At 34.3% G+C, this 17,918-nt stretch overlaps 1 protein-coding gene across 4 annotated transcripts in view; it reads right to left on the reverse strand.

The window, feature by feature from the left end:
• Positions 1-17,918, reverse strand: part of ARB2A (ARB2 cotranscriptional regulator A) — a 421,353-nt gene that overhangs the window by 301,333 nt on the left and 102,102 nt on the right. For 2 of the 4 annotated variants that reach the window (XM_030847879.2, XM_030847860.2), the window contains one exon: positions 17,338-17,529. The exons of the other annotated variants lie outside the window; for them this stretch is intronic. In XM_030847879.2, the coding sequence (XP_030703739.1) occupies positions 17,338-17,529 (192 nt within the window). The remainder of the gene's footprint in view (positions 1-17,337; positions 17,530-17,918) is intronic. 4 annotated transcript variants of the gene reach the window in all.

A 17,918-nucleotide genomic window follows, 5' to 3' on the forward strand; every position in this document is an offset into this window, starting at 1 on the left:
TCCCCATCTCTGTGTTCAGTGACATCAGATTGGCAGCTTGAAATTCGCCATGGCTTTTATATAGTACTTATACCATGGAAATTGGCAAATGCTACAAATCAGGGCTTCATTTATTATTTTGTTGACAGTTTAGACTTAAGAATGTGATGTAAAAATGTTAATTATACAGATTAAACTTAAAAGTCTGTCTTGTCTGTAGCTGCGACACTGTGAATCACATATAATATTAAGAAAATATTCTTCAAGTATTTGAAAACTATAATCCAAGGCACTCATATAATTAATGAATAAATGAAGACTGGACATATGTCTTTGTTTCACTTTTATCTTAGTGTTAACACAATGAAAATGTCAGTCATTATTCAAATCATATCACAATTGACAATGTTAACTGTAACCACAGGATGGCTATGGATACAAGAGTTCAGCAAAAATCAACAAAAGCATTCTAAAACAGTCAACTGGGAAGAATATGGTGGCACATGCACCTCAAAAACAACATGTCTGAAATAAGATTTTCAACTTCCTCAGTGTTAAAATATCACTCCTCTTTAGTATTCCTCAGCTCAGTTAATGATAACTACCATCTCCCCTATTAGACAAATCAGAAACCCAGGTGTCATATTTGAGGCTTTTCTTTCCTTCACTTCCCACATAACAATTAGTCATCATAATAGCTCTCGTATCTCCCCAGTTCTATACATGCCCACTGGTTCCTCAGTTCAGTCTACCATTTTTGCTCACATATGTTCTATCAATAGTATCTTACTGGTCACTTAATCCACTCCTCAGGCTTGTGCCAGAATTAACGATCTAAAAAACAAATTTGACCACGTCATTTCCCTATTTTGACACTATTCAATGCTGCTCCATAACCCTTAAAATAATTTACAAATACCTTAAAAGGACACATCTGGCCCTGATGATGTCTGCAGCCTTAGTCTTACAATCTCTGTCTGTGTTCAAGCTGTATTCAACTAATCCCTCTATCTGGAATACCTCTCTCCACCTCCAAGTACCTACTCATACCTGAGGATTTTATGTAAATATTAATTCTTCTGGGAAGCATTTCTATAGAGATGGCATTAAGAGATGCCTCCATTATGCTCACTTAAGATACCCTATGCTTATAGTTTTGGGCACATATCACAATGCACTGAATTTGCTTGTATCCCCCATTAAACCACAGTCTTGAGGGCAGCCACTATGTTTTATGCAATACTGTACCTCCGTAAACTTAAACAGTGCTTGGTCCTTAATACATTCTTGATGGATCTACGGATGAATTGGAGGATTCACGGATGGATAGGATGGATTTTACAAAGTAAGAAGGTTAGAACAAAATTTTTGCCATTAACAACTCTGGGTTTAAAAAAAGTCATTTTCAGAAGGCTTATGTTTCACATCCTCCACTTACCCCTGAAGGTTAATATTAGAAGCCCACCTACACCACCTAGGCAGTGCTAAAAACCACTTAATCCCATGTCCTTTGGGTCCATAGAATAATTGATAATTTGGATCCAGAAAAATCATTACCAATACAATTAGATGCTCAAAAGAGACCCAGTCGTACTGTTAGAGGAATAAGACATAAAGTGGCAGGATTTGTAGACTAAAAGGGAGAGAACAAAACAAAACAAAATACTAAATAATTAGCACCTCCGCCTTTATAACTATAATATTCATTAAGTACTCATTATGTGAAAGCTGTTACAATAAGAATTTACATGGTTCATGTTCCTATTTAAGAAAAGGGGAACTGGGGCTTCCCTGGTGGCATAGTGGTTGAGAATCCGCCTGCCAGTGCGGGGACACGGGTTTGAGCCCTGGTCCGGGAAGATCCCACATGCCATGGAGCAACTAAGCCCATGTACCACAACTACTGAGCCTGCGCTCTAGAGCCCACGAGCCACAACTACTGAGCCCATGCACTGCAACTACTGAAGCCTGCGCACCTAGAGCCTGAGCTCCACAACAAGAGAAGCCACCTCAATGAGAAGCCCATGCACCACAACAAAGAGTAGCCCCCACTCACCGCAATTAGAGAAAGCCCACAAGCAGTAATGAAGACCCAATGCAGCCAATAAATAAATAAATAAATAAATTTAAAAAAAGAAAAGGGGAACTGAAATCACATATTATTATCTTTTAACAGATTTAACAAAAAGATGGTGCCTGCCAATAAACCATCACATTTCTCTCTTTTGCTAATGAAAATTCTTCTATCCCTTCATCCATAAAAAGGTTTAAAAATCCACTTCAGGCACAGTGGTAAGTGCTTTTCATATATTTTGTCATTTAATAGTCAGGATAATCCTATGAGTTTGGTATTATTATGATATCATTTTATGGATTAGAGCAAGACTACACAATTCAGAACACTTGATCAAGTCACACAAATATTAAATCACAAAGCTAAACCTGGCACTAGGAATGTTTAGCCCCAAAGCCTGTGTTCTTATCCAGTAAAGTGCATTGCCAGGCAATGATAAAACGTACTGAGATGCCCTCAATGAGGTCACAGTTTAGTGGGAAACAAAAGCACACATGTAAAATTTGACAAATAGCATTGTTATTATACTACAAGTTGTTACAGGGTACAGTTCGGTGCATACATTCTAAATAAAGGAATAAGATACTTTGGAAAGCTATAGTATTTAGGAGGCTTAATTGTATTTTTCTTGTACATTAAGAAAGTAATAAATTGAGCTGCATAAGCTCAAGATGAGACAACGATATGGCTTTCCACTAAATGCTTCCTTAAAATAATTTTTTTTTTTTTTGGCCATGCCGCACGACTTGCATGGGATCTTAGTTCCCCAACGAGGGACTGCACGTGCCCTCGGCAATGAAAGGGTGTAGTCCTTACCACTGGACAAACAGGGAATTCCCTAAAATAATTCTTAATGTTAATAATTCTTTATGACAAATGTATCTAATATGGAAAAAAGACCTCATATAAGGAGCAATATTAGAGCTAATGAAAAAGTTCTCAGGAATTGAAAACAGAAATTAAGACTGTACAAACAGTTATTTACTACGCGCATGTGTGTATATATAACTTCTTTTCAAAAGCAATCTTAAATCATACTATCTATGGTATTTATACAGATTTGAGCATCATGAACTATACAATATAACAGGTAACACCATTCATGCCAATTTTTCTCTCCTATAAAATTGTTTCTGTAGTATGTTGAAACAAAATGCTTAGGCAAAATTAATCATCTGAAGAGTAAAAATAAAATTTCTAATAGGCAATCTCTAATAGTTGAAACTCTTCTCTGGCTAAATTAACTAACTCATTTAATTTAGTCTTCATAAAATATAAACGCTACAATTGTTTTTCATTTTTAAGATTAAATTTTAGAATTTTATTACACGAAATAATAAAAAGAGGAGTCTTAAGAAATTACTGGGTCTATATATATATATATATATATATATTTTTTTTTTTTTTTTGCGGTACGTGGGCCTCTCACTGCTGTGGCCCCTCCTGCCGCGGAGCACAGACTCCCAATGCACAGCCCCAGCGGCCATGGCTCACGGGCCCAGCCGCTCCGCGGCACGCGGGATTCTCCCGGACCGGGGCACGAACCTGCGTCCCCTGCATTGGCAGGCGGACTCCCAACCACTGCACCACCAGGGAAGCCCCTGGGTCAATATTTTTAATTGCTTATATAACATTGACTATTTCAAATTTTCCTTTTTAAAACTGGCTCATGGCTTTAAACTTGTTAATGTATTTTCTGTGTTTCCTACACAACTCGGTTTTTTTCTCTAAAGTGAACGCTGCAAATTGCCTTGGATGGGCAATAATGAAAAAGCAATACCATTTATTAATTTTGTATAAGTTACCTTCCACCCCTGAGATTCCTTGGAGGGGAAGAGCATGTCTGAATTTCACCAAACAGTGCCAAAGGCAGAAAGTGAGAGAAACTAAACAAATGCATCCTGGAGGGAGAGAAAATGCCTGCAGCAGCAAATGACCTACTACATACCTCGTTAAACAGGCTTTGATGTTATAATTTGTTAATTTCTGGAGGAAAAAAGATAATTAACAATAGTTTAAGTTTGTTCTGATAGAAGTATTTAACTTCTATCTGTGTAAGTTTTTGATCACAAACAACACACACTGTTCAAGAAGGCAGTCCACTTCCAAACCATTATAATACTAAGTAAATGTGCAAGAAAAGCTCAATGAAAAGACATTTTCTTACTATCAGAAAATGCAAACTAAGAAGTACATTAAACTTTCCTTAAAGTTTTAAAATATTGTTGGCATTTGTTTCTCCAGATAAATGGTTTTTTTAAATATTTTGAAGACCAATTCATTGTAAGAAAAGGTAATTTTATTCAAATATGCAGCTCATGGTATGAATAAGCAAGTACTCATTTCCCAACAGAATTGACAAGTCTTTCAAATAATGGTTTATTTTTTTTCAAAAAATCAACACAGCAATTTGGAATTTCAACATACACAGATATTTGTATGTATGAAGGCATGTGTGTTTCTGTATATGATGTAATCATGAGTATGGTTCAAAACATACCTATTTTTAATAATAAATAAATTGATCCTTATTAAAGTAAGTTACTATTTAACAACCTATGTTCAAGCTGTACCATAACGAAATACATAAATGCATACGTATGTAGCTTCGTATCTTAAACTTTATCCTTTATTTATTTATTTTTATTTATTTATTTATTTTTTGCGTTATGCGGGCCTCTCACGGTTGTGGCCTCTCCCATTGAAGAGCACAGGCTCCGGACACGCAGGCTCAGCGGCCATGGCTCACGGGCCCAGCCGCTCCGCGGCATGTGGGATCTTCCCGGACCGGGGCACGAACCCGTGTCCCCTGCATTGGCAGGCGGACTCCCAACCACTGTGCCACCAGGGAAGCCCTATCCTTTATTTTTAACTAGATTTCCATTCTCTGTGTAATCATAAAGATAACTTAATAGAATTGTTTTAAATAGGCTTAAAGATAACTTAATAGAATTATTTTAAAAGCTTCAGTCACACTATTAAATATGGGAAAACTGAAAACAATAACAAAAGCAACTGTCTTCACTATCAAAAGGAAAAGCAAAGCTGAATTGCTTACTTAACAGTATTTCCCCTAACTTTTTAAATTAGTTTCTTTTGGATACACACTTACATGACTTAACATTATCACTGTATTACTGCACAAATAAAAGGTCAAAGGAGAGCTTCAAACAAACATTAATTTTCTCCAGTGATTATGAGAATATTTCATTCTGTAGTTTTAATAAAATAATAAATTGTGAAATAACTCATTTTCATTCAGAATTTAATTTAATGGCATTGTATGTTCATTATAGCTTAAACTCTAGGTAACAAAAAAATAATCGTTTGAGAAGCAAGAGGGAGGGGATATGGGTATATATGTAGATGTATAGCTGATTCACTTTGTGATAACAGCAGAAACTAACACACCATTGTAAAGCGATTATACTCCAATAAAGATGTTAAAAAAATAGTTTGCTATGCTATATCATTTCTATATGGCATTCATAACCTAAATTGACTTAAATCTTATGATCATATAAAAATCAAATGTGCATGACCCTGAAACTATATCAGTTTTTTGTTTTGTTTTCTTTTGTTGTTTAGCCACGCTGTGCAGCTTGCAGGATCTCAGTTCCCTGACCAGGGATTGAACCCAGGCCAGGGCAGTGAAAGCCCAGAATCCTCACCACTATGCCACCAGGGAACTCCCACTCCCATATATCAGTTTTTTGGGTTTTTTTTAAATTGTAGAATGTATACCTAACACAATACTATTGGTGCTTTTAATTTTTTATTACTACTACTTCAAGCCTTCTTCCATAGCCTTCAAGCTTCATGAGGTATACTCATCCTTGTATATCCATTTCATAAACAAGGTACAATCTTCTTTTCAATAAGGATTATAAACACAAAGCAACAACATAGGTCCTAAGATTGTTACATCTGATTGCATACTTGACAGTATGGAGTTACTGATTATATTTACATTTGGAGTAAACTGATAAAAGTTTATTTTAAAAGTTTAAATATAGAAGTACATGATTCTAAATATACAAAGTATGCAAAGATACTCCACCTAATTCTTACAACTGCAATTTTTAAGTGGTGATTTGTTTTATGTCCAGGAAAACAAAAAACTATATATCCTATGCTTTAAAAAAAAAAAGAGTTAAAATACTAGCCTGTTACTATTCAGAATTACTACTGAAATCCAGCTTAATTTAGGAAGTTATATTACAAATAAAAAGCAGGTAGTTAATAGAGGTGTCTTTTCACATTAAATCTTTAACTCAATTAGGCATTAGTTAGAATTTCTAATATCATATTGAAATAGGCAATTTATCTAGGAATTAATATTTTTAAATATGCCTTTTATTTACATCATGTAAACAGTTGAAAAAAAAATCACCAACAAATAACATCACACATGAAATGCTACTGAACTAGTCCCCTGGAAACTAATAATTTTTTACCCTTAAATTTGCTTAACATTATTTTCTTTAAAATACTTTAGCGATTATTTAAATATAGTACATTCAGTTTAAAGCTTGGTGACTTAGACTAAAAGTGCAAACTATACTTTCACAAATTACCTACGTTTCATAAATTTCCTGCCTCGATTATTCCAAGTAAAAGTTTAGACTATTTCCTACTACTAAAGGGTGACATTTTCCATTTTAGTTCTCAAAATAAAATAACTTAGGGGACAAACTGATAAATACTGGAAGTAATTTTTTTAAATGATGTTCAAGATAAACAAAAGTATAAAGGCTAAAAACCAAAAGAAACCAAAAGTACAGTGAGAAACGCAAAGCTGACCTCTCTTTAATCTTTTCTTGTTAAACCTAGGGTACTCAAGAATTGTCAACTAATTAGTCCATTTTATTGATGACATTTTTCTCTAGGGAAGTTATTTTAGAAGTTTAACCCTGGAGCAAGTCATAGCTTCTCCAGTCTTTGAAAGTGTCCAGAGCATTGATTATAACTGCAGGAGGTGTTACCTTCTACCCCAGAGAATCTCACTCTGCACAATCTTACACACTCTCTCACTCCCAAAATAGCTTTGATTCAGCAATTCAAACTGCTTCCGCTGATATTAAAGGAAGAACCACAGAAAACGGATCAGCAGTTAAAATGAAATAGAAGTGGGGCGGGGGGGGGGAATACAGATCATGGATATAGTAGCACAAAGCTCAAGAGTAAAGCAGATTTGAAAAAGACATCAGAGTGACTCAAAAGGGAACAACATGACAGAAATTAAACAAGATTTTTATGTTTGCCTTCTGTGCATTTAAACTCATCTCAGCCTCCACTGAAATTCTTATCATACATAAACCCCAAGGCTTTCAGCATACTGTCAAAACCACACCCTCTCTTTCTCTTTCTAAGTCTCCAGAGTCACTTCTTAGGTAGCCAAGAAAAAAGACAGAAGAATTCAAATATGCATGTAATTGAGAAACAGACCATTTTATAACCAAATTCTGATTATAAACAATATTTTTCATGTAAAAATGTACCTAATTGTTTTAAAATCCAGTATTTTTTTCTCTTGCACTTAATGAAAAGGCCTAGGTCTACTTTAAAAGTTTTTTGAAGTCAGGAATAAACACAGGGTAGAGGACCAGAAATAAGACATGAGGGGCCTTGCAATATCTTTCTTGGGATGATGTCAGATTATCAAGGTGCTCTATGCTGTCATAGTTAGCTTTCCACTTGACTATAGAAAAAGCTTAAGTATATGCTTAATTAGTTAATTAGTTCAGTACTAGAGAACAATCTAGATTCAAAGAGCTATCATCACAGAATGGCTTATTCACATCTATCTCAGAAACAGTGACCAAAATTCAAGAAGGTAATTGGATTTTTAAAACCGAACGTCGTTTTTTTCCCCCTCAATTCACTCATGACAGGGCCAGAAGGTAATGATATATCTGCCATGATGCAATGAGCAGACCTGTCTTCTGTCAAGAGTTGAAATCATGAAGGAATAAGCTGTCGTTAACAACCTCTCTCCAAACACTAGAGCTGTCATTTCATTGTTTTCTTTTGCTGGCATGGGGGCTGGTGTGGTGGCCTCATATACCTTGTCAGTTCAGTAATGTGCTAAGCTGTTAACCTTTTCTGGAATTCTTGACTTGAGCAATCTTTTATGAAGACTATAATGTAAGAGCTTATATTTTCTTTGATTCCTTTATGTTTCTCTCAAAGTTTACTTTTAAAATTTGGAATTAGTGCTTTTGGTTTCAACCTATAGTTTAGTAGTCTATATTTCAAATAGAAAAAAAAAAGCATTTACTTTTAAAAGGTTTGAAATGTAAGTTATAGTGATCTAAATTCAGCCAGTCTTTAAGGGGAAAAAAATCAATAATTATTTAAAGTTTCTTGTAGTTTTATAATCAAACATTTAAACTCTTTTAGAAATGGTTAAATGAATAACTATAATAGTATATTCATGAATATTTTCTTTAAAAAATTTTAATAATAAAATAATATCTTTTTAAAATTATAAAAGTAATAATTGCTCAAGGCAAAAAAAAAAAAAAGAATTGAATAGGAAAATTGAAAATGAATGATAAAAGAAGAAACCTCATGGTTTCTTGCATAGACTTCCAGGAACATCAATGTACATCGATGTATCCATGTAGGTGTATGTATATACATGTAAGTGTACATTTTAACAAATAGTCTCATTCTTATGTTTTCAATGGAAAACTCTTAGACATCATTTCATATGAATGAACACATATACACACATATAACTCATTCTTCTTAATAATTACATAGTCTTCCATGATAAGAATATACCATCATTTAATAAATATTCCCCAAATTGGATATTTAGGTAGTTAGAAGTTTTCACGTTATTACAGACTGCTGTGATTAGCATCCTTGTACATATACTCTGTATACTTTGTTTACTGCTCTAGTGTAAATTCCTACAAATGGAATTTAGGGTCAAACATTAACACACATATTTAATTTGGGGCGATATAACCCAAACTGCCATCTTATTGCTTCAATTTACATTCTGACCAATATCTAAACTTGGTATTATCATACAATTTATTGTATGATAATTTACCAATTTATCTGCCAATCTTATATGTTGAAAACTGGCACCTTGTTTTAATAACCATTTCTTTAATTCCCAATACTCTGAATGACTATATTTTAAAGAAGCACAAAAGTCTATGAATCATTTCAACAAAAGTATATCTAAAAGGTCCAAGCAATTATCATGTTTTTGAGGTCTCTGAGAACTTAAACATGCATCCCCTGCGAAACTATATTCTACTTATAAACTGCTACATGGTACTGCTACTGTTAAAAATAAAAACTATGTCCTATATTGATACAGGACTTCTGACTACTATCTACTAACTGTCAATGCCCACTAGAACCCTCTTAAAATTTCCGTGTCACCAACTCTGTCAAATACTTATGTTAAAATAGCAAGATCGGGGCTTCCCTGGTGGTGCAGTGGTTAAAAATCTGCCTGCCAATGCAGGGGACATGGGTTCGAGACCTGGTCCGGGAAGATCCCACATGACGCAGAGCAACTAAGCCTGTGCACCACAACTACTGAGCCTGTGCTCTAGAGCCCCTGTGCCATAACTACTGAAGCCCACACGCCTAGAGCTCGTGCTCCGCAACAAGAGAAGTCACCGCAATGAGAAGCCTGCTCACTTCAACTAAGAGTAGCCCCCTCTCACTGCAACTAGAGAAAGCCCGCGCACAGCAACGAAGATGCAACAGAGACAAAAATAAATAAATAAAACAAATAAATTTAAAAAAAGAAATAGCAAGATCGTGCAGTACTTAGTTGGAAGACTAGGAACTGAAGGCAGTAGTTAGGAGGTGTTACCAAAAATTTATTACTCAAATCACTGGGAAAAATCATATCCTATTTTAGATAACCATCTATAATGGCTCCATGTACATCTGTGGAAAAAAATCCTAAAACTGTAATCAATCAGCTTAACAAATGTGTCTGTCAAAATGGGGGGAGGGAACCCAAAATGGAGTAAGAAAGGAGAAATCAAAAAGTCAACAGCCAGAATAGAAAAGCTAAGTTACTGCTTATTAAAAGGGAAGCAAATGATTTAAAAACTGAAAAGCTCTAAATCAGCTTTCAAAGTATGTGGTTCATATCAGTCAAGCAACAGTTTATGTAGTCCTCAATTTAGTCATCTTATAATCATAGTGATTTCTAAAAGAAAATCCTAAAATATTCTACTTTGACGAATATTGCTACGTAAGGACGTCATCTCCTGAGGTTTACAAAGCATTTTGTTATATAGAAAATTACTTTAATGTTATTTGTTTTAAAAAGATATGAGTTGCAGACTTCCCTGGTGGTGCAGTGGTTGAGAATCCGCCTGCCAAGGCGGGGGACACAGGTTTGAGCCCTAGTCCGGGAAGATCCCACATGCCACGGAGCAATTAAGCCTGTGTACCACAACTACTGAGCCTGCGCTCTAGAGCCTGCAGACCACAACTACTGAGCCCTCGTGCCACAACTACTGAAGCCTGCGCACCTAGAGTCTGTGCTCCACAACAAGAGAAGCCACCGCAATGAGAAGCACATGCACCGCAACGAAGAGTATCTCCCGCTCGCCGCAACCAAAGGAAGCCCACGCGCAGCAACGAAGACCCAATGCAGCCAAAAATTAAAAAAAAAAGGATATGAGTTGTAAAGGGACTACCTATCATTGGAATAACCACATAAAAAACGTAATTAAAATGCTATACTGAATTCTTTTGATTATCTCTACTCCTTCCACAAATCACACTAAAATATTAGTTTTAAAAAATATGGATGGTTTACTTTTCACTGTACACTTTCATATATTATTTGATTCTTGAACCATGTGAATATATTGCCATTTAAAAATTAAATAAAAATATATTTTATAGTAGGGGCGGTATTAACCCATCAGGACGAAACTAATGGGAAGACAGTAAGCTGATGGAATTTGTTTGGTATTACAGAGGAAATTCTAACTTAAGCCTCTGGAGATAAATAATAACTAGAAGCAAGCCAACCCACCCACAGAATTTCAGAGAAACTCAAAATTCGGGGTGCCAGTTTTCTTGGAAAGTAGAGGTAGGGCTTGAGTCTAAAAACAGAGGCAGTAGTTGTAAGTTCACATAAGACGCAGTTACCCATCCCCCCGAAGCCAAACAAACCAAAAAACCAAAACCTGAAAACCAAAACACGGGTCAAAATCTCACATTGCACAGCCAATCCTGTCAGAGATCAGTGGTTTTTCCATTAGAGAAATTTATCCAGAGAAGGACTAGAAGGACATCAGATCAGGAAAGGGGAAGAGAGAGACACAGAGCTCAAATCAGGTGTACTGTGCAGAAGTCTGCAAAATGAATAAAGAGAGAGCTCCATAACAAAATATGATGAAAGAACTTTAAAAATTCTACAGGGCTAAAAGAAAAAGTAGGTAACCTCCCAGAAACTAGAGCAAAAATAGATGGAAAATAAGAGAGAAAGTATAGTCAATTAGATAAGACAATTAGAGGCTCAGTCCAGAACTCCAAAACCAAATGAAAATTCCAGAAAAAGAGAAGATTAAAATTATCAAGAAATAACACAACAAAATATTCTCAGAATTGAGAATCATGAATGTGCAGTACAGAATGAAAGGAATCACCACATCCCCAACACAATGAATCAAAAAACCCACACCAAGAAACCTTCTCAAAAGCAGTATGATTCAATTTCTTAAAACCAGGGAGAAGGAAAAGCAGCTTCCGTGGAGGGAAACAAAAGGATTCAAGATCAGAATGGTACTGGACTTCTCAATTAAAACACTGCAAGTAAAACAACAATGAAACAAAACCTTCAAATTTCAGAATGAAAATGATATTCAGATTGGAATTCTATGACTAGATGAATTATGAAAATAAAGTGAGCAAGTAAAATAAAGGTATTTTTCATAAATACTAGGTTTCAAAAATTGATCTCGTATTCCCTCTTTGATGATTCCAACAAAATGAGAGCATATATCCAAAAAGCTACCGTCATTAGATCAAGGAAACAGGAGGTCAAACACCAGAGAGAATCTAAGTGGAGTCCCGGGAAGAGAGACAGGGAGGCAGGCTTAGAAAGTGACCAGTCAAGATTGGGACAGAAGTCCACAGAGTTCCAAAAGAGAGCTCTCCAGAAGAACATGAAACCGTAAGATTATCTGATAAATTTAACCATGTAAAAAATTAGAAAGGCCAATCAGAATTAACAACTATTACAAAGAAAACAGAAAACAGTTAGGAAATTATTAATTCTATGAAAATAAACTTGTAGCAGAAATGAGTAGCAACCACAGTACCTACTTGGTTCAGTCATAAGCAATATTAAAGTAGTAGTAATACTGTAAAGCTTGATTGCTGAATTAATCCAAAAACTGTGGGAATGGGAAAGAGATTCTTATGTGCCATAAAAGAAAGTGACTGATAAATCAAGAGACAGCATTATAATTAAAAAATGTTGATATAGAGAATATAATTAAAACCAAAAAGTATTGACAGTTATTACATCTAGGGAACAGAACTAACAGCTGAGGAAGGATTAGGAAAGGATAACCTTTATTTTGATGTATGTCATTTGTTTTTACTTGATTTTTAAGATTATATGCTTGTATCCTCTGATGTTCTACAGTTTTATTTAATAAGTTTTAAGTGTAGATTTATCTGTCTTGCTCAAGATATGCCATGCTTCTTCTACAAAGATTTGTGTCTATATTCTCATAAACACTCTACCACTAATATATTGCTTTTTCTCCCATTCTTTTCTATTGCTTTTCTGAAACATCTATTAGAGGATTATTAGATCTTATACTATTCTCCATGACTTTTTATCTATTATAATTTTTTTCTCAGGTTTTCTCTGCTATATTCTATATACTGTATTCCCCAATTCTAACTTTTAATTTACTAACTCTCTTCAACGGTGCCTGATAGTTTTGCTTGACTTGACTTTTCTTTGTAATGAATCATTTCCTCAAATAATTTTTAGTTTCTGACTACAAATTCTTCTTCATTAGGGATTTACCCTGAATTGTAAAGTGTTGCTGTTGGCACTTTTATGTTTGTTTCCACTTGGTAACCCAGAAGTTTCATCAGTCCAAAGTCCATTTTTACATGAATTTACAGTGCTTGAGATTCCCACACTAAATAAGTTGTCTCAATTCAAACTGCAAATCTAAATCCACCTTTGGGTTAGGATCTGTGGCTTCTATATCTCAGGGGAGGCTGTTTATTTACCCCACCTGGCACCTCTGGCAAACTGACTTTTGCACCTCTAAAAACTAAAAAGGCAGAAGCTTCCAGGGTCTTAGTTTTAGATCCTGCCTCTCAGGCTCAAAGCTGTGCTGTGGACCCCTTGGGGCCTAGGTCTTATACCTCATCAAATATCACCTTCGGGCTGCCACACCCTCCAGGGATTTACCACTGGGGTTTTAAGTTCTTTCTTGTAGTCAGGAATTTAAAGATTCTTTTTCTATCTTTTGAACATAACTAGGTCTTTAATATTTTTGTTATTGCTATGTTTTATTCCATTATTTTTATGGGTGTTTAGTGGGAGGGACAAGTGACTGTTAATTAACTCAGTCCACCATGTTATAGAACCCAAATTGTATACATTACATTGATAAAAATAGCATTAAGTTAAAAAACTTAGATATAACAGTATGAAAATTATATGCAAAGTAAGTAATTACGGAAATAGTAGAGTCTTCTGAATAATCCAACTATGAGAAATTAGAAAACAATGTAGGCTTAGTCAAGTTATCAGAATTCTCAAAAACTTATTAAAATTAAAAAAATTTAAGTCACATTGGATATGAATCACTTGTACTTTGAGAGTACTCTTTATAATTTAAACTTTTACTTCACTGATTTTATTATAAAACATTTTCTAGAACTTCTCATCCTCTGTCACACTAAATATAATTGCCATCAAGTCCCACCTTATGCATTACACCTAAAGCCTGAAAAGTATATATAAATTCTCAACCAATCCAAAAAGTATTACCTACGCCAGTGGTTCTCTTGTGGTGCCCAACGAGCAGCACTGGCATCACCTGAGATATTCTCAGATATGTAAATTCTCAGGCCCCAACCAGACTTTCTGAATTAAAACCTGGGATCTGAACAGGGCAATCTGTTTCAAGAAGTCCTCCACGTGATTCTGATGCATGGTAAAAATTTGACTTCATGGACCAGGGGCTTCCAAACTGCTCCCCATGAAACTTTTCGACAGTATATACATCTCAATCAGTCAAAGCCTGGATAGGGAGAGATCGGTGACATGTCTACGGTGCGAAATTTAAGGAGGCACTCACTCTCACGGTCCTACAAGGACTGCACATCATGAGAGTGACTGACCCCTTAAATTTTGTACCCCTGTACCACCCCTGCAATTAGTAATGAAACGAACTGTCACCTATTTTCCTTGCCCTTTTTATAGAGATCAACTAAAATGCCTGAAAAGATCAGAGAAGAAATAAGTATGAGAAAATCTCAAACTGCACAATCAGACACTGAATAATTAGTACTTGGCTATATGATATACTGTTTCTTACTCCAATTAATATATTATGTAATTAAGATTGTTAAGCACTGAAAATATTAGCTATGCCTCCTGAGCAGCACTGTGGGCATTTATCTGATATGTACTATTTCTCCAACAAGAAATCTTAATACATTTTTAATAATAAAGTTCTTAAGTATCTAAACTGCAGGGATTAGAGTATCTGTAGTTTTTAAACTGTCATCTATGGAGCCCCAGGGTCAGGGAATAAATCTCAGGTGCTGTTGTGAGAATGGTTCCAATCTTCACTTCAGCTTCAACCAAAGTGGCTCCACAGATTCAAACACAAGTTTTGTTTTTTTTACAAAACAGTCCAGTAGAGGCAGGGTTCTAGTGTTGGAAAAAAGTTTTAACCTTACCATGATATGACTCCTATTTTAGGACCTTTTATCTTATACTAAAAATCTGCAAGGAATATAGCATAAATATTATTAACAACACTGAGTAGAGATAATCTTGTCTGGCCTGAAAAATATCAGAATTTACTGCAGTTGTGATATGAAAATGGACAGACCATGGAAAACAGAGTAGTGGCTCCCAGCCCTTTGTAAACTATGGAAACATTTCTTTAAATACAATTTTAGAAAAAAGTCCAGAAAATAAAAACATGTAGGAGTAATCTGATTAAAAAGAATGAGACAACTTCTTTTTCCTTGTTAGTCTTCCTCTTCCTGCTTCCTAAAATACCATCCTTTCCCCCACCTGTCTCCGCACCCTCCAGCCACACACAAACACAGAGCAACCCTTGAAGAATTACCAGAGAAACACCATGAAAAAGTAAAACCAAAGTAATAAAATCACTTTATCTGAATTAAAAAGAGATATCCATTTTTAAATGTTCACCATGTAGAAAGTTACCAGAATAAAGTTCATAAAATTGAGAATAAAGTATATAAACTAAACTTTTCAAAGTACACAACATACACTAAATACTAAGGAACTTAGAAATCAGCTGCTTTATTTCAAGAAACCCTGAGCTGCTCTGACTGAGAAAAGCACAAAAATGGCAAGGCAATGAAATGCTGTTATCCCCCACTATTCCTACTTAAAAGGACAAAATGACTGACTATTCTAATGTTACTGATAAACCTCCTCCCTCTTGTTTAGGATCTCAACAGATAGTTTGTTCAAAGGTATTTGGGATGGCTTTCCCTATACTCTATACTCTATAGAGTATAGGTACTCTATACTCTATAGAGTATAGAGTACCTATAGAGTACAGGTACTCTATAGTATAGAGTACTCTATATAGAGTATAGGGGAGTATAGGTACTCCCCTATACTTCAAAAAACCCTGTACAACAATAAAATATTCTAGAATGGGAAAGGCTTAGTTGATCTAGTAGCACAGACAATATAATTTACATAAAGTATCTCACCAAGCACGTGTTTGTACAAACATCTGATTTTCTTTACTAAATTGTATGTTCAAATATTCACCAAATTGTGATCACATTTCACATGTAAAGTTCTTAAAATACATCAACAGCATCTGTTCTAACCACTAACTAATGTGCCAGAGAGTAAGTTCATTTCACTATTCATAACCTGAAATATGAAACAGTTTAAATAAATTTATTTTAGTTACTTAAATTCTACCAAAAAACACACTATCGAAGTTTGCAACGAATCAAAAGTAATGTCTTTGTGTTCTTTGCACATCCATGAAGACTGAAAAAAAAAAATACACAATTCACCTATGAAATTCTACTTGCAGCATTTTAAGGGCCTCAAAATCTATTAACAAAATATTCTTTAGGAGCTGGGCTGAGCTTTACACTTATCATTTCAGAGTTAAAGTAGGAAACATATCTTTGACCTTTGCAATCATAAGTGTATCAAGTAATATCTTTCCACTTTTAATTACAAAAATGTAATAATGTAGCTCTTATAAAGCATACGTGATAACTTTCCGTTATTATATTAACCTTTTATAAGTAGAGATGTCACTTTACCTTTATTTTTCTGAAGAAAATCTCTGCTTATATGTGAAAGAAAACCAACTTTGCAAAATTTAACTATTCATTGCAGAACTTAAGAATAAGACAGTAAAACAAGTCGCCAAATATTAAGATGTAACAAAGCTAGGTCAGAAAAAGAAATTTCACCACTACAGGAAAGAAAACCTTGAACACAATTTTAAAACACCAATTTCTAAAAAGTTGAAATTCAAGTAAGAAGAAAGTAATTCAGTAAATACTGCAATTTACCATTTTGTATGTCTTTGTCTTATTCATAAAGCATTACATTTGTGGGCTCTAAAGAGTCGTTTTTTAAGAATAAGATATTAATTTAAAGGTAGCAGAATTCCTTTAGTCTCTAACTTCACTAAATCACGTAGGCAGAGATTTACAAAAGCAGTCATGATTTTTTTCAGAAGTATTTTCAATAATATTGATAAGTATTTGATAATTTAACTGATATTTCATGTAATAAGAAACGAAAAAATTTAGAACTGAAAATACTCATTTCAAATATTTTATCTAAATGTTCGTATACTTAAGATGCGTTTTTGCTCTTATTGTAAAGGCAAAATAATACAGAATAATCTTTCACTACAAATAAAATAAATAAGAACTATTTAAAGATAAGACTATGTTTAGGAAAGACTTTTTAAAAGACATGATAAAATAATTTATAACACATACTAAAACAGAGCTATAAAATGCCAAAAAAAAATAAAGGAAATTGCACTTACATCCATAGCTCTCTTAATAAAAGGTATCTGTGTGCCACTGTCCAGATCTTCATTTATAATAAGCCTTCTAGCCCACTGACCTGCCCTCACAACACCACTACCATGAATTAAAACCATCAGTTTCTGTGGATTTGTCAAAGCATCCTCACTCATAAAGATAAAACTCTTTGGTTCACTCTCAGAGGCATCTACCTGTAATTAAAAAAAATTAAATAATAAATAAATGTTTTCTGATCAGGTTTAGACACAAATGAGAAAACAACTAATGGTTACTATAAATTATAGAATGACTATTACAGAATTATAGAAGTAAAAAAACTTTAAAATAAAATTTTCATTAGAGATTGATAATTATATATAAGGTAGAGGAGCAAAAAAAGACATGATAGTAATTTAAACATATAAAAATATGAAAAAAGAATACTGGAAATATGTCTTTCTCCATTATTATTGTATATTTAATATTATATTATCATTATAAATAAGAATAACTAATTTTTAAGTGCTTCCTATGATCTAGATACTATGCTAAATGTTTAAAAAGTATTATTTCTGTTAAGGTTGCACTATTATTATATTCA

The sequence above is a fragment of the Globicephala melas genome, chromosome 3 (assembly GCF_963455315.2).
Source record: "Globicephala melas chromosome 3, mGloMel1.2, whole genome shotgun sequence".
Lineage (NCBI taxonomy): Eukaryota > Metazoa > Chordata > Mammalia > Artiodactyla > Delphinidae > Globicephala > Globicephala melas.